Below are 23,658 nucleotides of genomic sequence, written 5' to 3'. Positions count from 1 at the left end.
GAACAAAACATGCAAAACACAGAAAGGGTGGTAATGAAAAGAAATAATCATCCTGTTTTCATTGATGAGTTAACAGATAATGTAGTAGACTATTTACTATGGTTTTGTTTTCTCCGGAGAGCAACTTTAAATCTCTTAGAACAACTCCGTAGACACTGGTAGAAAATTGTAGCCATTTTCAGTCCAAGGCAACAGAGGTTAGCACATCATCTGGAACAAATATGTGACATCCAGCACTCCAGGATCTTCGAATTTTGGACATAAATCTACAAAGTGTCCCAAGATTATTCCCTGAGTAAAGGAGAACTTCCATACAAATTTAGATTTTGATCTAGCAATAACATCACTATATCACATTGCAACTAATGTTACACAGATAATGTTACAAGTTTTACTCGCTCTCCACAGCCGCTCAGGAACTGGCAGCATGATGGAAGGACTGGGGCACAGTGATACTTTCATTTTGCCAAAGCCAAAAAGTACTGCCTATCCATCAGGAAAAAAAATCACACTAGAAACTAAATAAGTTGAATACAGCATTGCAAACAGCAACACTGATGGTTCTGAAGCAAATCCTGCATATCACTAGCAGTTCTTAAAACATGAGATTTTAAAAGTAATCTTGTCACGTTTCTTTTTATTTACCAACAGTTTTTGATCAGATTTAGATATAGGAAATGAAACATTGACACACGAGCCAAGGAAAATGCCCCATTTAAGCGTCTGCTACCAGTCCCTGGATGAGAAGAGGCATGGCCAGGTCCCCAGAGGGGCTTACAGCCACTGGAGGGACAGTAATGACCACTGCTGGTTACATGAACAGGCAGGCTGTAACTCATTGGCTTGACTCAGCAACACGGCTCCCAAAACCTTTGTTTTGTTCATACAATACCCCTCACTCCTTTAGCTTCCATTCCACAAGTGGTAAATTGGCCTAGCGTCTTACTCCTCTTTCCACTAACGATAATGTGTCTTGAAATGAACATTGACTGTCTCTTAAAACCCAATAAATTAAATTGTCTTTCCTGAGCCAGCAGCAGGAGTAATGGAAAACATTTCTCAGAACTGGTTTGTTTTATTTCTAAGAAAGTGTTTGACCTAATGATCTATCTTAGCAAATTGGTATGATTTATGGAGAACTGATAAGCATAGTAAAAACTAGCTATGTAGCTACCTGTCATGTCAAACATTTTATGCAGAATTAAAAATTATACACAAACGGATCAGCAATATAGTATAAATAAATAAAAATCTGCAGTTTAGTCACCAAAGATTTATAAAAGAGCTAGTAAAGGGGCTAGAAATAACAGCTTGACAATATGCAATTTAACTGCCAGTGTATCTAAAATCTCATCCTACATAATATTCAGTAAGACCATCAAAATTTGCCTCTGGATTAATGCAGTATGGAAAAGGATAATCGACCAGCTAAGACTGTAAGATCTCACGTACAGATGCAAGAGAATCGGTAAATTGTGACACATAAACTCAGTATAACTTCATTAACAACTGAACAACCAAGTTTTGTGCTCATATGTAAAGACCTTTGGCAGACTTTTTCCTGTTGTAGCACTACCAGCAAGTGAGAGAAAAAGGCCAGGCAGCACAGGGCTAAGGGTTAGAGAAGGGCTTGCCATTACAAAGAGGAACGGTGACCAAGTGGGACAGTCAAGGTGGGAGATGTACTCCTACAGATGACAGACAAATGTTCCCTCTTCATGGGTGTGTGTCCATGAGCTAAGAGGAAGGAAAACACAATGGTTTGGTACAACAAAACAATTCCATTTTATCATCTCATGTGTCCGAATGTAAGTACTGGCAGTGAAGCGTCAAGTAGCCTTTCTTCTTCACCCTGGCCGACCTATCTTGTCAATGGCTGATACAGGACAACTTCACCTAGCTATTGGTCAAACAGTGGGCTCTAGATCAAAACCACTCTGGACTACATAGGATCTAACTTTGTGATATGTAATTAAACCAAGTGATAGATAAATTCTTGCGAATGAAAACAGGAACTAGCGAAGTATCTTTTGGAAGCTCCTTGCCTGAAGAGACTATCTTGTCTAACCACCTATGTTGGAAGGGAAACTCCCCCCAGCACTCCTGTGTTGCAAAGCTAGTCCCCATAGCACAGGGATAGCTGAGAGCTACGGCATATCAGGCCGTGTAGGCTCCCTCAGAGACCCACAGACGCCACTCATGTCTGAGGATCACATCTACAAAGGGTACAAAGAAAATCCCGGACTTTCTTTACTTACTGCTAATTAGCTTTTTTACTTCTTGTTTTCTAGGTGTCTCGTCTTCCCCCCTACCTTCGATCCTCTTCTGTCTCCCCTTTTCTTTCTTGCCCTTGTTCCCCTTTCAGTCTATTACTGCCATGCTCCTGTGAACTCACGCCATCCTCAGTTCCACCTAAGAAGTTATACACAATCCCTTTATGGCGGTTTTCTTCTCTATAGTCTTCATAAAACCCAACGTTGTATGGAGAAGGATGCTCAGAAAGTTATCTGGTCGGCTTATTTGCTGTTCAGCGACCTGCTTAGCTGATCTTTCTCCAGAAAGATTATTTTAAATAATTAATACTACTATCTTGTAGCACATACATGGTGATAGGGCAATTTTGGTATCACTGTCATTGCCACCTGTTTTCACATACCGCAATTCCTGCAATGAAGAGCCGCGAAGAGCAGTAGCTGTTTCTTCTGCCCCTCACTGAGAGAGCTGAACCGGCCACTCTCCTGACTGGCTTTGTGTCCGGGGCCGAAACAACAGCCCGGCCCCCATCACCTTTGCTTGGATCGGGTAACGCACCTCAGGGCAGAGCTGCAGGCAGGAGCGGGTTTTGCACCTCCGCGATGGGAGGGCGCTCCTCGCTGTCACTCCTGCCCGCGGCACCTCTCCGGTAACGGTACCGGTACCGGCCCTGCTGTCCTGCCCTGCCCTGCCCTGCGGCGATGGGCGCTTTTACCGCCGCGACTCATGGCCGTGCTGGGTGATTTTCTCCTCACAGAAACCCCACGCGTCTACAGACCGACGACCTGCGCCACAGGGAAAAAACCAAAACAAAAAAAAAAAGGAGGGAAAGACATCCCGGTTGCGTGCCCCCGGGCGACGGGCGCTACCTCTCCGCCTTTCGGAGGCCGCTCTCCCGGTCCCTCGGACCGAGCCCCCGCCTCTGCCCTCAGCGGGGCGCGCGCGCCCGCGGGCGGGAAGGCGGCCGTCGGGGCGGCGCGAGGCCGGCCGCGGGCGGGGCGGGGAGGGCCGGGAGCGGCGCCCGTTGCCCCGGCGACGCCGGCCGAGTCTCGCGCGACCCGCAGGCTCTCGCGAGTCGCCGCCCGGTGCGGGCCGGGCGGAAGCGGCCGCCGTGTTTACAACCCGCCGGGGCGGGGACGCGGGAGGAGCGGCGGCGGCAGCCGGGCTGGGCCGGGCGGTGGGGGCCGGCGGCACCGGGAGCGGCGAGCAGGCCGCCTCCGCGCCCATGTGCCCGCAGCCCCCGCCGTCCATGGAAGTGATGGAGGGGCCCCTCAACCTGGTGAGCAGCGCGGGGGACGGGGTGGGGGGCGCGTCCTGTCAGCCGGTCTCCCCGCCGCGCTCGGCCCTCAGGCGGCGCCGAGAGGGTGACGCCGCTCCCCTCTTACCGGTGGGTAACCGGACGGAGAAGCGCGACCTGAGCTGTAAATAGGGCCCTCTCCGTGTCAGTCCGTCCGTCCGTCCCTCCCCCCAGCACCTGTTCAGGGCTTGTGCCAGGCCCTGCCGCGGCGGCACCGTGCCCTGGCCTGCCCGGAGGGGCGCGGGGCCGAGCGGCTGTCCCGGACGTGAGGTGGCTCCTGCGGGGGGTGGGGCGGGACTGTGCTGGCCCCAGTGCGGTCTGGCGGCCGCTGTAGGGGAGTGCCTGCGGGGCCCGCGGCGGGAGCGGGGCTGCTCCGTGCCCGGCGGCCCCCCGGGAGGGGAAACAACGCAGCGGTGCGTGTAGCGGCACGTTGAGGTGGGGGCGGTGGGGTGTGTTAAGTCTGGCCCAAGTTGCAAACACAAGGGACAAGGGAAGTTGTGGAAGGAAACGCTTAGATGACCCAGGCCGTATCTATGTCAGTTTAAAGAGTTTGAGAGGCTTATCAGGGCCCACTACTGACTAGATGCTTCCTTTCATTTCAGAAGGTGAAGTGCTTTAAAATCTTAAATCGGTAATTACTCTGCTTAAACTAAATCTGTAAGGAACTTTAACTGAAACACAGATGTCTGAAAATGCAAAAGTTAATCAGATCTAAACTGCCCAAATTGGTAGGTTTCCGTCACATAGACAAGATCTAGGGTCAAGAACAGTTAATTCTCTGCTGTCATGTGGTTTTATCAAAGCTGTATCTTGACTGTACCACAGACGTGCTGATACAGAGAGCATTCCCTTAGAAAACTAGCTTTGGTCCAGCAGTCTAGTTAGCCAGGAGCAGCACACCAGGAATACAGCTGTAATGCTTCCAGGAATGAGTTTGGTCCAGAAATTGTTTAGACATTGCCATGCAAGCCTTGGAGACTTGTGTCAGTTCAGTGTTTAATCAAAACTTATTTGCTCCAGCACAGTGTCAGCCCTGACAAACACTTGCCTGCTCCATACTGAGTCAGTCAGGTATTTCTGGATTGCTGTCTCGAGTTTCAGAAAGGCTTGTAAAATTGGCATTGCAGACCACCCGTGGAATTAGGGCTGACAGTGTAGCAAGAAGATGGTTTATTTAGATCTGAACTGATGGTGCAGAACCACTCTGGGTATGTCTGCATCATGCTGTCTCAGACTTTTTACTCTATGTACTGGAAGCCTGATCGAAGGAAGGAACCACAGGAAGTGGAAAGCTCTTGTAACTTGTTGATATGATGGGTTTAAAGTCAGACAAACTTGCAGTGTGGTAATACAGAGGGATAAACTATAGCTATTTCACAGGCACTGTAAAAACCCTTTTAAAAGATGCATGAGTTTCTAAGGAGAAAGTTATAGTTGAATATTTACTAGCAAATAGCTGAAAGTAGCAACTTCGTGGCAGTGCAGATATCACCAGTTAGTAGTGTGTCTTACTAAGACTACTTACTAAGGATCGTAGGAGTGACAAGCATATGACTAAAGCCTGGTTGGTGATCCTCTGACAACAGTAGGAGCGTGCAGTTACCACACCTGTCTAGCACCAGGCTAACAATAAGATCAAGACACTTCTGCGTAACAGGTAATACAGGAAAAAAAGTTGCTTTACATAGTTTTGTACAGAAAATTATGAAGTTGCCTGTGCATATGTTCCTACTCCCTTGTAAGGAGTATCCTGAAATACAAAACCTTTTGTTGAAACTGCTGCATCGTATAACTATGGATCATCTTATATAGAAAAATGACCTGTCTTCTCAGGTTGTGTCAAGCACCATGAAAACTCTTTGTGACAAGAGCTTGAATGGGTACAGAATCATGGTTAGAACATGCCTACGTTTTTACAGGGACATGAACTGGAGTAACTAGGTTTTTGCAAAGCTCTTCTATTCATGGTCCCTCTCTGCAGCCGAGTTTCAGATTTGCAACAACATTCAGGGAAGGTGCCAACCTCCAAGATAAGAATGTTCATTTAAGTTTTTGATACTATCCAGTGTCATATATTTCACTTGCTTCTCCCGTAAATTTCTTCTCTTACCTAAGTCTAGTTCCTGTGGATTGGAAAACCACAACTTTTTCCAAAGATGCCAAACCATCAGAGAGGAGGGGAGGGGGGGGGAAAAAAACCAAACAAAACCCCCCTAAACTACTAAGTGGTTTTGGACACAGTAATTGTTAGGCTTATTCATCTGCTATCAATGACTTAAGTACAAAGTATTTTCCTTCTTTCAGTATATCATGGCTTGCTAATTTTTGTGAAATTGATTTTTCTTTAGTTAAGGCTTTTCATCAGAATTTGCTATAGTTCTTGCATGTTGCTTTGTCCTGTAAAACTCGTTCATTAATTGTGTATTTGAGCATTTAGTCTTAGTTACTGGAAAGCATGGATACTGTCCTGATTTTCCTGGGGAGCTGGTCTGACAAAGAAAAAAATCCTTAGTAGTTTTGCAGTATCCTAATGTCTCCATTTCTCTGTCAACATGTAGCACACCAGCTGCACTTAATCACTTGCATTTTTTAGTTTCAGTTATTGTTTATATATTTGACTGTTTTGCCTTCCTAATTACAGGTGGCATGCCATAAATATTGTATTCTGCTGACTTCAATTACATTCTTTTCTGCCTTCTGAAAGACACGTTTTCCTCAAAATTATATTTTATTTTTATGCATCTGGGTCTTAATTAATGCCTTAAACTATCAGTGATATTTCTTTTAAGTTCAATTATATTTTGGTTTCCCTAATCCACTGATTTACCTCTTTAGATGGCACTAGACAGGTATTGTTTTGCTTTCCAGATGTTTTTAAAAAAATAAACTACAGTGGTTTTTGTTTAATGGAAGTTTTAATCGTTGACCTTCAGGTGACTTCAGTGAGAAATGGACCTACCTCTTAAGAATTTGGCTTTAGTTCTTCAGACCCCCTTTTTTTCCTTTTAAAGTTATTCTTATGTTTTTGTACACCTTCTGTGCCATTGTTGCATGCTTAACAAATAATCATGCCAAGTCTAACCCCATCTTTCTTTCTTTTAACCTTTCTAGGGCTTATGCTACAATACTAACTGCTGATTTGATTTTTCCACTGAGCTATCCTCAAGGTATTCATTGTATCCAGTGATACTTTATTTAGGAATAAATTGAAACAATTTTTCCAAAATCTCTTGCCATTCTCCCAGTTGTTAGAGCCATGGGAAAGTGTTTTGGGGCAGCTCTGATACTTGAGGATTCCTTTTGTCTCTTCCTTTTGCCCATTTCCCTCCTTCCCTCTCCCCCTTTAGTGTACTATAGAGATGAGAAACATCATCTAATCTTGAAAGAATGGGTTAAAGACCTCATCCTTATGCTTTTACTAATAAGGAAGCCAGTTCTTCAACCCTACAAATAAAGTATTTAGGCTGTGCTGTGGAACTTAAAACTGGTATGGACCAAGTGCAGTCCCTGCACCTGCAGGCAACCATATAGCAGATATCTTCTCCATCTGAACACTTGTTTCACACATAATCCAGTGCCATAAACTAAGATATCTCAACATTATTTAACAGATTAAAACTTTTACTGCAAAAGCATGAAGATAAGTCTCATAAGAAAAGATGCTCTGTAAAAAAAAGCAGTTAAAAATGCTACCTACTGTAGGGGCAATTCCTGCTGCCATCTGGTTTAGGCAAAGAATTCTTATCTCACATCCAGCAATAATTTTAACCTTAGGTATAGGAGCAAAAGGTATCAGTTAAGAAGCATAACAGCACACTGCTGACCATCAGAAGCTTGGAAGTAACACTGTAAAAATGAGGCAAATAGTATCAACCTCAAGAAGGTACTAAAAAGGAAACTTGCTCATTGAACAGAGTCTGACACTCAGGACTTCATAACCCTGCAGATTCTACTTTAATATCTCAGTATCTTCGTATAGATTATTTGCTAAGGAGCTGTACCACCTTTACCTTGTATTCTTCCTACAAGGTAATAGCACTTTATATGGTTTATAATAAAATACAATCCAAAATCTGGTGACTACCTATTGCCTATAAGTTTCTTGAAGTGTAAGAGACCCATCTTGAAGAGCTGTTTTAATGAAAAACAGAAAGCACAGACCAGTGGCTGGAGTGAGAATAACACACCAAAATGTATACTGCAAGAACCTCATGTAATGGAAGTTTTTAATATTAATGCTGTAAGCCATTGGTAGCAACCATTCCAGTGCAAGCTACTCAGTGGTCTACTTTAAGAAATGGTTTAGAAGTGAGGTGATTACTACATCCACACGAGGGCAAAATAACAAGCAGAATAACTATGCAATATGGAAGAGTAGGAGGAGAAAACAGAAAGCATCTATGAAAGTTTACCAGAGACCAAAGGATTTAAACCACATGGGCCAGTGTGCTTGAGACTTAACACCAGCCTGCACCACTTATCTTGATTGGAAAAACAGGAGTATTATGTTAATCTACAGAAACATCCACTGAATCCAGTTTGTTTCCTTAGCTTTCAGGTTAATCTTTATTTAAAAAAAAAAAATCAGCCATATTTGCTCTTCCAATCTAAAATGAAGAGAGGCAGGTGCACTCAGTTCTGAACTCAAACTAGAGAAAATAGGCTTGTAGGTAATAAAAGCAGAAGTATCATTATATAGACACGCCTAATACAAAGTCTCTTTTTACCACAGCAGTGGAAGCCTTGTCTTGGTTTTTGCAATAACAACATGATCTATATGGGGCCATTCATTTCAGCTAAGGACATTGTAAGGTGTGAACCCACAGAGGCAGCAGCACATCCGTCTGAGTAGAGTCACTGGAGGTGCTGAGGTGATGCATCAGTTGAACAGCCAGATCAGCAATAGCCTCCTTGGAAAAGCTCAACAATGTTGTATTCAGTCATCTAACTACTCTTAAAGCACAACACAAAGCTATTCCATGTTGCACATGTAACAACTTGCAGTAGCTCCCAGTCATGAACAAAATTAGCTAAGCTACAGGTGGTTGAGAGCAGCATTAATTCCTCACTGGTCTCTGTGCTGTTTGGGTACCTACCAGCAGTGCCTTTCTGCTGTGTCACGCTGGCATTACGTGCATATCGTCAAGCCATGCAGTTCAGCTCCAAGTAAGCGTACCTAACAGTTTTAAGACCCAAATGAATCTGACTCATAAAGGCCTGGGGGAGGCAGCGGACTGAAGTCATGGTTGAAGCCTTTCTGCCCCACTTGATTGAAATTGTTGGTCCTGGAGTAGTTTGTTTACTGGACCATTTGTTGTGGTGATTCAGTTGTCCCTGCTGAGGTAGCTCAGTTGCTGTAACAGCTTGAGCCATGTGGTTTAGGGCTACCTATAGGAGCCCAGATTGTTTTTATTATCAGGGCACTGGAACTGTTCTCATTTAGCTTATAACCTCCAGTTAAGTGTAGTACCAGCTACAGCACTATATAGGACAAGAAAAGCATTTTACCAAAGCGGCTGAGAACTGTAGGTACACAAAATGGCTCTGACAAGCAAGTTGAAGCATTTAGTGCTGTTATCATACTAAATGGATGAAAAGGAAGAGAATGAGGTTGATTTGACTATGCAGTAGGTAAAAGGATACCACACCTTAATGAAGTTGCAGGTGATCAGGGAAAGAGCTGCAGCTATGCCTGTACGGGGTTTTGAAGACTCCACCTAACCTGAGCAGTGTGAATGTGAGTTGGTTTCATTCCAGATCTCTTAATTGCATTTGCATGGTGAGGAACTCAGACTAACCATTTTATCTTAAATTTGGAATAGGTTGGGAACACACGTGTAGTCAGTTAGAATTCTATTCAGTGAATTAATGTTGGTTGGCTAAACAACTGCTTGCTTGTCCGCCCATATATTTAAATTCTAATCCTATTATTGCTTACAAGCGAGCTGAACTTCAGCATCTTTACAGTTCAATACCAAGTGAGTGAGGAGTCTGTTAATATTGAGATTTCATTCTCATGAGAGTTTCCCATACTTGTTTTGCTCTATAGTCACACTAACCTGTAATTTACAGCTGAGTCATTGTTCTGTCAACCTTGCTAAGTACAGGCTTTCAAAGACAGAAAACTGAGCTAACATGTGACTAGTGGTCTTGGTTGAGCAGCCACAATGGCTTCTGCCATTTTTTGTTGCTCCTTCAGTCAACTCTATCTTTCTCTATAGACTACAGGGAGTATTTTTAAGGGGGCTTGCTTCTGTTGATAAAGCTACACCTTACCATTTCTTTAGGCTTAGTGGCAAATATATTCCCATTATTTAGCATAAGTTATGGTGCAACTCTATTATTTTTGCTTCTAGTGTAACTGCCTGTAAATACAAGCATTTTTGATAGTCACTCTGAGTTTTATTCATCATGATTTTTAATAAAAAAAATGGATGACCATAGTTTATTCTTGGACCTCTCAGGTCAAGTTTGTATTCTCTCTTCATTCCATTTTTCAATGTGTGTGCAGACATATGCATTCAAACCTTTCTAAGTTTGCTATTTTCTGGTAAGAATGGGTTTGAAAGAGACTTCTGTAGGTATAGCACTGACAGTGTTTGTGGGGTGGGGGAAACAGAGGTACACCACCTCATGCCACCCTTTGTGGCCTGCTGCTGTAAATACACACGTGGAAGAGACTTGACACTCTTTTGTACAATATGGAAGCAATGCAATGTGCACTTTCTGACTCTCCCTTTCTCCAAATTACATTCTTAGAAAGACAGCCCTGTCTCCTTAAGGAAACAAATCCCCAAATAGATCCCTCATGTCTCAAAAAAATACCTTCATCTTTGCTTTCAGCAGTAAGAGAGCACAGGTATTGATCCTTTCTGGCAAAGCTAACTGGTATCTACAGTCCATAGCATAAAATAGATGATGTTAGCAGCAAACAGTGGTTTCACTTAAAACAGTTACAAACTGTTATATTAGACAGAACTTCTTTGCAGTTAGCTTTCCTCAGGCCCCATCATTTTAGCATCTGTGTTTTCCTTCCTTCATTTGTAACTTTATTACTAAGTAAAGCACTGTAATCTGTGCTTCATAATCATATTAAAATATATCACTTTCTAGAAGAGTCCCTTACAACGAACAAAGAAGGCTGTAAGCTTACCATCTTGTGCAAGGCTTTGTCCAGTGAAGAGTTGTTCCTATTAGGGGAACAAAGAAAAACAAACCATACACAAGACTGTCTCAGCTATAGGAGGACTGCTGCAAATTACTGCTCTTAGGAGAGGGTAGTAGACTTACCCTCTTTAAAAATAGGTAGTATACTACATCTACTGTTTAAAAATATTGTAGAATCAAGCAGAGTTTTTCCTGTTACTCTGCTTTCTATAATAGCTAGCCATCAACTGGAATCATATGGGATAAACAGTAGCTTCTCCCTGCCCCCCAACCTAAACTAGGATCATGTGGTGGTAATCCTTTAAGTGGTGATAGTGCACTATCACTAGAAAGAAAACTAGCATTTTTATTTTTTAGTTTGAGCGAGTGGTAAGAGATCTGGCAAGTGGGCCTTACACCTTTGTTTCTCAGGGCCTGCAGTCACATCATTGTCTAGTTTATATTGGAAAAAAAGAAGCTAAGTGTTCATTTTTGGGCTGCTGAAGAAAGCTCTAGGCAAAGAAGAGACCTGCTTTGTTTTTTAGAGAGTTGGTTGGTTATTTTTTTTATTCTGTTGCTCAGAGATTACATAAGCAACGATTTGGGCTAGTTGGGTTGAAAAAACAAATAGGACATTTCTCTGGAATAGCAGTACAAACTTACAAATGCAGGTCTCATCCCTTAACACCTCAGCTACAGTTGGAAAGTTTGAGGAAAGCTGTCTAGCTTACCTGCTTCTGTAGTTGATCCAGAGTGGTTCAAGTGACACACATACACAAATCCCTTAAGATCCCAATATGTCAGAGCAACGTGAGGAAGCTTTTTAGCTTGGCCATCCTTCACTCACACCTGCTTCCTCTTACGAGAGGCAAGTTGTTACACCTCTCCATTTACCTACTGGGAATTCCTGCTTGTCTGGATTGGGAGGGACATCTGGAAGTAGTTGTTGACCTGCTTCCCCCCTTCAATTCCATAGCTTGTTAATTAATGATAATTATTCTTACACCACATGCTACATTTATTTCCAGCACTGCAACTAGAAGAGGACAGACAAATCAGATATATAAGCCCACTGCAGTTATGCAGCAGCAAGACCAAAGTCAAAGCAGTCCTGCTTGAATCTCTTGGGAACCAGCATAGCAGCTTCAGAACTGTTGGTGTAAACACCTTCCTCTAGCATGATGTCAGGCCAGGGATAAACTTGAGAGCCATTTTTTTCACTTTATGATATAAGACCAATTCTTCTATTGCCAGTTTTATAATGGGATACAGGCCCCTCTGAGTGCAAAATAGATTTGTTAACAATGGTTGGATGCTGTGTGGCTAAGTGTAACAGCACTAAGAATAAACCAGCAGACTAGACAAGATGTAGCAGCTTATCCATGATACATGGCTATTAAGCATCCAAGTACTTCTGTTGCAGCTTCACCACTTGCTGCTAGCAAACAGCACCACTAATTTCTTCAAACTGCTGGTGATGAATAATCTGCCATGAAAATGGGAGAAATTCCTTGGTCCTTCCATAATCACCTAATTGGAGCAAACACTCGCAGGGTGGAATAAATGAGCAAATACTTCCTTGTCAAGCTGGCAAGAAAACATACAAAATGAGGAGTTCCTTCCCCATGACTGACTGCAAAACACCTAGCTTTTTCACACAAGGCTGTGCTGAAACTGATTTTTCTCTGCTGCAGTTCCTGTTGTTTCCACTGGGGAAGTCTGCTGCTCTGCTTCAGAGTAAGATGGCCTGACATCTATATATTCTGATGTAACAGCAAGGAAGGCATTTTGACCTTGTGATCAGAGGATCCTAGCTTTTCTTTTTGCTAGCATCTCTGGACTGTTGTTTTCCTAATTTTATTCACAGGCTAACCCAACTTCTTCAGACTCCCTTCAGCTTTACTGGGAGTTAATTGAGAATGGAAATAATTCAATTGCTCAATCAAATAACAGCTGACTGTCCTCAAATGTTCTGCATGTGCTTAAGTGATTTGAGGAAGATCATGCTCCAGTAGTTTAAAACATACGAAAATAACCTTTGAAAACAATCAGACTCAAATTCTTATATGTAGAAACTAATAAATGGAACCAGGCTCCTGGCTTGTTGAATTGCTTTCTTAGCTCTTCTGTCTCTAGCTACCTTGTTTCCTCTTTCCCTGTTTTTTTTAGCCCTGCCCATGCAGTTTGCAGAAGCAGCTGTATCAATAGTAATTTATTGAAAAATTGTTTTGCAAGGAGCTTGCTTAGGTGTTTTTATGTCTATGACATAGCTAATTTGTAACTGGATGAGCTGCCATGAATAACCAAGGAGATGGTTCTATATGAGCCAATACCGTTTGTTCCTTCCTGTGGGAAATAAATTTATCTTTCTGTCATATGTCATTTGTAGGAGGCCATAGAAAAAGGCCATAAAATAGATGATTTTCCAATAGAAAAACACTTCCTCTTTTGAGATTATTTAACCTCAGAAGAAACAGGGAATGCTGACAGTGCTCTGAGGATTAAATGAAGGTGTAGAAGAATATAACGGAAATATTTGTTGTGAAGAATCAAGGAACTGTGAGTTTTTTTAAGAACACTCCATATTAGCGTATGAAATCAGTTTTAGAAAAGCCAAATGGCTAAATGCAGTGATATAACTGCTAGGGATTCCTAAAGAACAGCCATTGCCCGAAAGAGTGTTTTCTGTGGTGTCAGAGCTGCTAAAACTCTGGTAGAAAATTGAACTTACTTTAACAGGTGATGTCAATTTGGAAGACAAAGATGACAAAGAAATTGACCCGCATTTTGGAACTTATCTTTTAAATGGATATGTTAGTGTAACTATCATGTTAGTCCTGATAGAATCATGTTACCATCCTGTTTGGATTATCTGACCTTCGATGCTTCTGTCAAGACTGCAGGAGACAGAGAAAAGTGTAATTCTGTAAGGCCTGTAGGGAACCAGCTGTTCTAACATCTGAGGACATGGACAAATGCGCTCATTTTTACATTGATCCTGGAACATGCCTAAAGTGAGTCGGTGACTTATATTCACCAAACATCTGAAGTCTGATATGTTTTATGCCTTTATTTGGGTGAAGGGAGGGAATAGAGAATTTTTATGGGTCAGAGCAGAATTAGAGGCAGATTTCAGGCTTTCAGCTCTGTTTCCCCTACAGGTTCAGTTGGTATGGATTTGGTAAAAGCTTTCCTGAGAAACAGTGATCTTAAACAAAGAAACAGGCAACACTTCTTCAGATTCATAAGTGTCTTGTGTTGTTTCACAGAGTCAGTGTCTGGTACCTGGTGTCTGTTTACTTCAAATGCAGCATATGGTAAATCAGTCATGAATAGTCTGTGTTACTGACAGTCTTGCCAGTTAGTGACTGTAGCCTTTCATATTACATGACTTGTCTTGGAGGAAGGACCATAAAATTCATGTCTTGTAGTAACGACAAAAAGACTTGCTTTCATGAATGTTGCAGTGCTGGTTATGCAATACTGTTTCTCACTGAGCATATGCAAATACTTGCATCAATTGCTTGCTTTCAACAACATCCTTAGTCTACCTTAGTGGTTTACATTAGAGGCTGACAAATACTAATATAGACTTAACTGTTGTACAGCAGCAACTTTGATATCTTTAACTATGGCTGTACTGCTTCCATTAACTGGTGTAAACTGCAAACAAAAAAACCCCAAAGATCATTTGCTATTTCTTCACCCAAGAGGCAAAGCCTCTTGGGCATGGGACAGCAGAAAGTGTCAACTCAGCTGTAAGCTGCAACATTATTCAAATATCTTGAATTCTGCCAGGTAAATTGGTCCTAAATACTTACAGCTTCTCATAACTTCTTATGGCCTACTGGTCTTTTTACATGACTACAGTAAATGCCTGCCTATAAAGGAGAACACGTGCTTTCTGAGGAACAGCTTCAAAAGGGTTTTGTTATGTACACACCATCTTTGCTGCATTAACAAACTTCAGTTCTTACCTGTACAGTACAGATTCTTGTAAAGTAGTATTAAAGAAGAAATTGAATTATAAAGCTTGGAAGGGAGTGGGAGATCTGAGCCTAAAACCCTGAGAATTGGAATCAGTACAGGTTTCTTAGATGTACTGATTACCTTTTAAAACAGGTATAGCTATTTTTCAGTTAACCCTCATTGATGTAATCCTCTTTTTGTTTTAAGGCTCACCAGCAGAGCAGAAAAGCAGACCGTTTGTTGGCAGCAGGGAAATATGAAGAAGCAATTTCTTGTCACAAAAAAGCTGCTGGTGAGTAGGTATTTCTCACATTCCAGCTCTTAAAATCACTTTCTAGATTTGCATGCTTCATGCAAGTGGAATATCTAGTTACTTGCAAAATTTTTCTTCTTAAAATGTGAATTTGTTTTTCAGTCTGGATCAAGCATCCTTTTGGAAACTTTTTTTCTAGTATGAGCAGCTAAAGTCACATGTTTCCAAAGTTGTTTTGATTAGAGGTGGTTATCACTGTGAAGGCAGTTCTTGACTCAAGACAAAGCCAAGACTTTGTGTTTTCTTCGCTGCTTTCATAGCTGAAGTCACCTGCTTTCTCTGTTGATAAAGGAAAGACATAGACGAATGTTTGCTTACAAAAGTTTACTTCCTAATGTCTGAATCAAGACAGCTAAGAACAGGTGGTGAGCTCAGCTTTCCTAGAACTCCAGCAAAACAGCAGATTGTATCGCAGGCCTTGACGCTGTGATAGACAGCCCCACCTAAGTGAGACTTTGTGCATTTACCTGCCCATTTAACTAGTCATGCTTAGTTATGTGTGTTGGAGTCCCTCAGCTGTCTGCCAGTGCAGCAACTGCTTGGCAGAAGAAAGAGGACATCTTAATTGGTGCAGCAAGTAGGATGTTTCCATTGACAGGGTTTGTGTGGAGGCAAAATAAGGGGCTACTCCAAATATTGTAACCTAGATACCAGGTGTTCTCACTTTCCATTCATAAATACTAGAAAACCCCATAAATGAGAAACTGATCATTTCTTTGGTATTTATGAATGCTCAGAGCAACAGGGGATAGCACCTACATTCTAATATGCAGACTTTTCTTTTTGATTTCCTTCACTTCCTATACCAAGACAAAACCCAGAAATGCACTGGAAGTTTCTTGCTTTTCTTCATCTGATGATTCTATGCCATTATCTTACATCCTTCTGAATTTGGTTAAGAATTTCTTATACCTTCTTATTTTCAGCAAGATATGATCAAAGTCCAAAGTACTGCTCTGACTCTAAGCCAGCACATTTTCTGGTTTGGAGGGGAAGTTGATGAAAAAACTGGGGAACTGTGGACTATATCCCTTCATCAAGAATATAATTAAAAAGCATGACTTCATAATACTGGTGTGCCATGGGTGTGAGGATTTTACTTACCACATTTTGTCTTAAAATGCTTGTATGTTTTAAAAGTCTGGTCCTTAGCTGTGTTTCATCCCTTCACGGGAAAGTTGTTCTTCTGGGACTTTCTGGAAATGGCCGCTGTCCTCCTCTGAAAAACAAATTGGAACAACCTGAGCCAACGAGATGCCATGGGAAGGGCGTAGCGTGCATTACATGATCTTGCAGTAACTTTTTCAGACTTCTGAAAACCAGCAGGTGTTTCCAGCCACTGTAACTTGGTAAATACTTTGCCTCTGGACTGCTGCTGTTATGTGGGTATTAAAAATACAAAAGGGCTGAAGCCTTTTCTTAACCTTTATGGAAACGTTCAGGTTTTGCAACCTTGTCCTAAGTGTTTATCAATTTTCTCTTCTGCAGCATACCTTACCGACGCTATGAAGCTGACCCAGTCAGAGCAGGTGAGACCAAAGTGCAGCAGATGCCAGAATCAGCCACAGCTCTGGTGTGTGCCTGTGTGTCATACTGTGCCCTGACCGATCATCCCCCTCGTGGCGTTAGCCTCGGCATAGTTTTCTGAACTCGCAGCAACTGCACCAGGAGTTTTAGAAGTGCAGTGATGCTAGTCTTCCTTGAGAGTTTTTTGAAGTTTACATGGAACAGGGACAAGAGAACTACTAACCCATCCAAGGGCTCTCCAGTAATAGTTTCTAGTCTGCAAGGCATCTTCAAGTCGGTGATAAAACTAGTTTCATATTTAACTTTTGCTGTGAGGCACTTAAGCTGTTTTGCTGAGACACAAAGCTGAGCATCTCATCTACAGTCTGTAATTTTGGTTTTATTCATCCTTGACTGGGGGATCTCCAGAACAACAACCTTTCCTTATTCATTGCACAAATCTATCTGTGAATGTAGTAGTATAGTCTGCTGAGCACTTTTATAGCAGCAGGCTTTGAGTTTAGCCAATATTACCAAAACAATCAACCCTTGGAGATCAGACATCTGTGTTTTCCTCCAAAGGGTCATTCTTGTAGAAAAATGGTACCCTCTTCCTCAGGTGGTTCCAGCGAGTTATTAACCACCATGCCATCGCTTTCAGTAAATGTGGCTGAATCGTTTGGGACCATATCTGGCCTTGGAGCACTTTTCTGCTTAGTGTTGGGTGTAATTAATATGTCTACACAGATACCATCGCAGAAGCATACAAATAAGTCTGTATTATTTAGCTGAAGTGTGGCTGTGCATGCCAAATGAATATCTTCCTTCTTGGTCATAGGTCAGTTAAACTCCTCGTGCCTCCGCTCATAGGTATTGTAGCCTGGTCAGTGACTGAAAAACAAACAAACAGACCAAATGTTAACTCACTCCTTCACAATACCAGTAGTTATGCTAAATTTGGATGACGTATCTGAATCTGTTGCATTGTACAAGCAGAGAGCACTTCTTGTTGGATTTAGTAACTGAATAACAAAAGCTCCTCCCCCTCCCTCAGGCATGCTGTGGTGCTGTTTATGTAAATATTTACATGCATGTAACTTTACATGCATGAGTATTCAGGTGGGATTAGGGATCACCAATTAAATTGTTTAATCTTGTTCTTACTCAGGCTCAGCTATCACTGGAATTACAAAGGGATAGTCACATGAAACAGTTACTGCTCATCCAGGAGAGGTGGAAAAGGGCAAAGAGGGAGGAAAAGCTGAAAGCCCAGCAGAATGCTGACAAGGAAACAGCTGCACATCTTCAGACTTCTTATAAGCCATCTGCTGAAGACTCTGATGATCAAAATGTATTGGTTCCTGTCACTCAGAAATACAGCCCTTCCTCAGAGAAACATCCACAGGATGTTCACGGTGTCTTTGACAGGGACCCGGATACACTATTATTTCTGCTTCAGAAAAAAAAGGAGCCAGTGGAAGCATGTATTGGGAGTAAAGCTCCAAAAGATGACAAAACAATAATAGAAGAGCAGGCAACCAAAATTGCCGATTTGAAACGGCACATAGAGTTTCTCGTAGCTGAAAATGAGAGATTAAGGAGAGAGAATAAGCAGCTAAAAGCAGAAAGAGCCAGACTCCAAAAATCTCCGGTAGACAAGGAGTTGGATGTAGATGCTGACTTTGTTGAGAAGTCAGAGTTGTGGGGTCTGCAGCAACACTCGGAAACTGCTTCTTCAGCTGCAACTTGGCAGAAGTTTGCAACAACTGGTGGGAAGGCAAAGGACATTCCAATACCCAACCTTCCCCCCCTGGACATCCCGTCCCCTGAACTCCCTCTAATGGAACTCTCCGAAGATATACTGAAAGGACTGATGAATAGTTAAAAACCAGGAAAAGTGCTCAGTGTAGTTACCCAAACTTAAGAAAAGGGAAAACCACCAGGACAATGGTGATCTGAGGGCAGAAACATCTACACAATCCTACTGTTGGAGAAAAGGCATTAAAGCAACTTTGTTACTGTGAAATACACATCATATCTGATCTACTTCATAAAAGTTAAAGGTACCATAATCGGTATAAGATGGCAAGCTCTTTAGTCTTTCTCCCAATGTTTCAAACCAAATGGCTGCCTGGAGAATGTTTCAAGTAACACAATCCTTCAGGGTTTTAAAGTATGCTATATGTAATAGTTATCTATAATGCCATAAATGATGGTGCAGAACCTAACTGTTATGGCTGCCACTTGGCTGCCACTTCATATTGAAAAATGCTTTCTAGCATGAATTTAAACTGTGCATTTCATTATGCATAACTGTTAATTCAAATACAGTGCAATTTATACACCTCCTAGATGGATTTATGTGCCACACACTCTCTACTCCTGACCATGTTAACCTCAAGTCAGGAGAGATTTTAATTTCCATTCTATGAAGGAACCAACTTACTAGTTCTGTTGATGAGTTTTTTGGGTTATCTGTTTACATAACTAATCAGGGTGCATCGAATCTAGCTATTGGTTTCTGTATAAAGTGACATTGTTTAAAAAAGAAAAAATCTATACTTAAGGAAAAATACCCTTTTTGTTTTCAGTGATGCATGAATGGAAGTAATTTCTAGCTGGCAGTATTTGATTGAAAAATTGTTTACAGCTTAACCTGATTCAAAAAGGATATGGAAATAAAAACGAAGGTGTTTTGACACTAAACATGTGTTAAATCTCTACAAATGTTGCAGAGTATAAAAAACAAATTAAGATTTATACTAACAGTGTTAGTACACACGTACAGCTGAACTTCTGTGTTCATCATCCAGCAAATACAGGAAAGCTGGGATGAATTCCGAGGGCCTTGCTTGTACATGAAGGACTTGGCTAACAGCTGGCTTCTAGCACCTACAGCGCGCTGAAGTGCCAGAGGAAGCGGCACTATGGTTTTGCCCGCGCCACGAGAACAGTGCACACGCCTCCAGGGTTCTGGTTTCTGCCCTCCTCACGCTCAGCCCCTTCCAGCACGGGTCAGCCTGTGCCTGCCCCGCACCAGGATGTTACCCGAGCCCTGGCTTTCCCTAGGCAGGGTGTTGCAGTGTGTACTGGAGGCATTAGTGAACTTTAGCTGGTACTGATTAATGCTACCCCATTTCAAGTTATTCTTGTGCTGTTACAAGGTAAGCTTGCTCTCTAAGGGTACATTTTTCTTCCAGAATAGACTTAGAAGTGCAACAAGAACACCTTACTGGTGTGCAAATTCTCCCCTTACCTCTGTATACCTGGTGTCTCCCATGCTTGCTTGAAGGAGAGTAGGCACTGGAGGCTAGAAAAAGCCTGTGGAAACAAAGGTAAGACAAGTTCATTAGAGGAGGTCTCTTGTGCTGAATTGTAACAGGAAACTACTCTTGTTGGAGGAAAAAAAAAAAGTTATTTTTCAGTTGGAGCAGTTTAGGAGGTGGCCGCACAGAACAGCAGTGATGAGGTAACCTGCTCCAGCTCAGCCCCAGCTTGTGGCTCCCACAAAAAGGCAAGATATATCCTCCACTGTCACCTGGCTGGCTGGCTGTTATAGGGAACAGGCAGTGGAGCAGAGTTTTCTATTCATGTAAAAGTAAAGCAAAGAAAACAGTATATGCGCACAAGAAGGAAATAAAATTGTTTAAGCAACTATCTTGTGTCACTGCCAGGGATGACAGCCCTGGGCTGTTTTAGCCACAGACACACACTTCAGCTGTTTCTGCAAACAGCAGCTATAGGAGAAGGAAGTCGTTTTTAGCCCGGCTACCTCTGCTGAAGAGTGAGGAGTCTTCAGAGAGGGGGTAGGGGAATTGGCAAGCTCTACCTCCTGTTTTTAAGACTGTCCCTTCATATAAAGCTGCATAAACAAAACACCAGATCCAAATCTGCTGCTTCTCTGTAGGAAGATAGCCAAGGAGGGGCAAAACTCCACGCTGCTACCTTTGAAAGTGTTGTTAAAACTTTCCTCTCTCCTGCAATGCAAATGTTTGTTTGTTCTTGCAGTCTGCCTACTCAACACATGACCGCTGCTGAAATCAATGTCCGGGCAGCATGGCCGAGCACGAGCTTTCCACTCCCGTGAGCGATGCAGGAAGGAGAAGGGGTGCAGCGTTCTCTTCAGTGGGGCAGGAGCCGCATGCGAGCACTGCTGGCGTTACTGCCAGCGTCACACGGGGTGGGAAGCGGGTGCCTGGGTGATACAGACACCGTCCCAGAGCTGGAGCGGGCGGCACCCGGAACGAGTCAGCCCGAGGCCTAGTGACCAGCCCCGGGGCTCCCACTGAGGAGAGCCCCGCGCTGCCGGCCTCGCCCTTCCCGCCTGCCGCGCCGCAGCTCGCAGCTCGCCCAGCCACCCGGCGGGAGCGGGGATCACCCCAGCACCCCGGCCCCAGCAGCACGGGACGGTTACAAAGCATCCTGCAGCTGAGAACCCACGGAGGAAGGACCCGTCCTTACAAAATTCATTATCTTCCAGGGAAAAAGTAAGGAATCCTCCGGTCTGAATTCAGAGCTAGGCAGAGTCCATTTAAAGGATGAAAGTGGTATAGGGAACACTCGCCGCTAGAGGACAAGTTTTACAGCTGTATAGTGATAAATCTAAGGCAATTCTCCAATGGCTGCCAGCAATCGGTTTATGCCCCAACAATTTAAAACTGTTCTAAATGATTCCTGCCTTTCCGTTTGTTTGGGTTCTGGCATCCTGAAATGACAAGAAACACCCGGCTGTCCCTCCCTGCGCCTCTGGCTGCGCCACCGTTTTTGTTCACACCCCTTTTCCTCGCTCCCTCCCTCCCTCCCTCCCTCCCTCGAGAGCTATTTTCTTTTTTCCTTCCCTCCACCGCCCGCCCCCCCCCCCCCCCCCCCCCCAAGATGGAGCCGCCGCCGCGCAGCGCTCGCGGAGCCAGGGGCGGGGCAGGGGATGCCGCTCGCGGGCGGTTTGGCTGCCAGCGCCCGCCCCCTGGCGGCTGCCCGGCGCCCTGCCCCGGCCGCGGGACGGCCCCGCCCCCTGCCCCGCCCTGCCCGCCGCCGCCCGGGGTTTGGGGCGGGGCGCGGGGTTTTGGCGGGAAGTGGCACAGCGTCAGCGGGGAGCGGAGGGGGCAGCGCGGAGGGGAGCGCTGAGGGGGAGCAGCGCGGAGGGGGCAGAGCGGAGGGGCGCGCGGAGGGGACAGCGCTGAGGGAGCAGTGCTGAGGGGGAGCGCGGAGGGGACAGCGCGGAGGGGGAGCGCGGAGGGGACAGCGCTGAGGGAGCAGCGCTGAGGGGGAGCGCGGAGGGAGCAGCGCTGAGGGGGAGCGCGGAGGGGACAGCGCTGAGGGGGAGCGCGGAGGGGACAGCGCTGAGGGGGAGCGCGGAGGGGACAGCGCTGAGGGGGAGCGCGGAGGGAGCAGCGCTGAGGGGGAGCGCGGAGGGAGCAGCGCTGAGGGGGAGCGCGGAGGGGACAGCGCTGAGGGGCGCGCGGAGAGGCGCGCGGAGGGGGCAGCGCTGAGGGGAGCGCGGACGGGCAGCGCTGAGGGGGAGCGGGCGGACACCCAGCGCGGAGCCAGCGCCCGGCTCAGCCCGCGGAAAGAGTCCCGCGCCGGAACTCTGGTCTGTGTTTTATGCCGGACAGAAGTAAAAACTTCCGTGGGCTATTATTTCTAAGTGTCTCACCAAGAACCAATTTTAAACACGTGTCCAGACACCGACTTCTATTCCTAGACTTCTCTTTACCACAGAAACCACCCTTGTCTCGGAACACAGAGAGATTATTCCCGTTGAATACAGCCAGAGTATGCTTTGCAAAAAGAAATGGTAATTACCCCATCTCTGGCTGTATCTCCACAAAAAGAGAAACCAAAGAAAGGCAACTGGGAAGCAACGCGCAGTCTCTTGAGAATAAAATCTGCAGACTGCACCACCAGCTGCTACTTACAATGACAGCTGAAACCAAAATATCAAAGTGTTGGGTTTCACGTTTTGGTTTTATATAAAGGGAAAAGAGGATCTTGTGACCTCTTCCTCTGAGAGCATTTTCAGGCACTCTGGCCATGAAGTCCTTCCTACTCTCCCGTCAGCAGCAGCAGCTCTTTAGTAGAAGCTCTCTCCAATTCCTGTTGAGCTGCTTTCGGTGGTGGGGTCTGCACCCCTTCTAAGCTGCCTTTCCCACAAAAGGTTGGGTCGGATGGTCTTTCGAGGTCCCTTCCAAGCCGGGCTCTTCTGTGGTTCCATGAAAGCAGGCTTGCTAGCAAAATAGATGCAGAAAAGCAAGTACAGCCACAACAACAGCTAAGAAAGTCCCTTACTGAAGGGGAATAAAAATACAGTAGAAGACAAAATCAATCAGTCAAACTGTTCAAAAGCAATCAGAGCGGTAGTGTAGCTGCTGCAAACCAAACCAGGTATAGGCTGGATGGTACTTGCCAGACATTTCTGCCTGAGTATGTGGCCCGTGGAGTTCAACTGTATAAAAAGAAGTTCACTGCTCCCTAAAGACTCAGAGCTGTGGCCACCTTTTCCTCCACCTCCTTTCTCTCCCATGTTTGTTTTACCAGAAGTAACCTAAACTTACCCAGGCTTTTTGTCTTGTAATCATCTGAAGTGTTCCCTCAGGTCCATTTGCTGCAGGAGTTATGGTATTATTGGGATCAAACAATATGAAATCCTTAGAGCTGTGAAAATACAGGATTTCCTGCCTCAGAGCTACTAAACCGTACTCTTTAATTCCACTAAGGAAGCACAGAGCTACGATAAAACCACATGCACAGGGACTGGAAAAAGGAACAGCCACCTGTGTCGAGAATATATTCTATTGGTATGGTTGGAAGGTACCAGAAATGCTCACTTTGAAACGTAACAGTAAAAATCCTTCAGTCTACCACTTAGCCTTAGAAAGGCCCACATTTAAAATGCAACTGTTTGCATGCAACACATCAGGTAAAACATGTCTTCAATTTGCTGTGAGGCAAGATTTTCCTACTAGCTATATATAGATCTTAACTTCCTTTTCAAAACCTACGAGAACAAATGAAAAAAGTACAGAGCTGCTAACGCTACAGATCATTTGCTCCTTGGTCGGAGTTTCCTAGGCCGCCCTGCTGAGATGGAAAGAAAGGGACGTGGCGGTGGACACGGCCTCAGAGGAGCCCCCACGCCACCAAGTGCTCCCCTGCCCTCCTGGGGCACGCGTATCAT

The 23,658-nt window shown here is 44.2% G+C and overlaps 1 protein-coding gene across 3 annotated transcripts; it reads left to right on the top strand.

Annotated features, from left to right (window-relative positions):
• The first annotated feature begins 3,374 nt into the window (after nucleotides 1-3,374).
• NRBF2 (nuclear receptor binding factor 2) lies at nucleotides 3,375-19,190 on the top strand. 3 transcript variants are annotated; one of them, XM_074830335.1, is made up of 4 exons: nucleotides 3,375-3,532; nucleotides 14,873-14,957; nucleotides 16,467-16,507; nucleotides 17,653-19,190. In XM_074830335.1, the coding sequence occupies exons 1-4, from the start codon at nucleotides 3,479-3,481 to the stop codon at nucleotides 18,367-18,369; spliced, it is 897 nt and encodes a 298-aa protein (XP_074686436.1). In that variant the 5' UTR covers nucleotides 3,375-3,478; the 3' UTR covers nucleotides 18,370-19,190. The 3 variants fall into 3 exon arrangements, with proteins under 3 accessions (XP_074686436.1, XP_074686437.1, XP_074686438.1); XM_074830336.1 differs by lacking the exon at nucleotides 3,375-3,532 and adding an exon at nucleotides 12,928-13,710; XM_074830337.1 differs by lacking the exons at nucleotides 3,375-3,532; nucleotides 14,873-14,957 and adding an exon at nucleotides 15,040-16,327.
• Nucleotides 19,191-23,658: the final 4,468 nt, after the last annotated feature.

Source organism: Strix aluco, chromosome 7 (assembly GCF_031877795.1).
Source record: "Strix aluco isolate bStrAlu1 chromosome 7, bStrAlu1.hap1, whole genome shotgun sequence".
In the NCBI taxonomy this organism is placed as follows: domain Eukaryota; kingdom Metazoa; phylum Chordata; class Aves; order Strigiformes; family Strigidae; genus Strix; species Strix aluco.
Note: the sequence above shows the minus strand (reverse complement) of the source record. Positions and strands in the feature narration are given on the sequence as shown.

Bases quoted from the DNA above. Each gene is read 5' to 3' on its own strand.
- NRBF2 (XM_074830335.1), top strand. From the start codon at position 3,479: ATGTGCCCGCAGCCCCCGCCGTCCATGGAAGTGATGGAGGGGCCCCTC. The intron at 3,533-14,872 runs GTGAGCAGCGCG...TTTTGTTTTAAG, and splicing joins TGGAGGGGCCCCTCAACCTG to GCTCACCAGCAGAGCAGAAA. The intron at 16,508-17,652 runs GTGAGACCAAAG...GTTCTTACTCAG, and splicing joins AGCTGACCCAGTCAGAGCAG to GCTCAGCTATCACTGGAATT.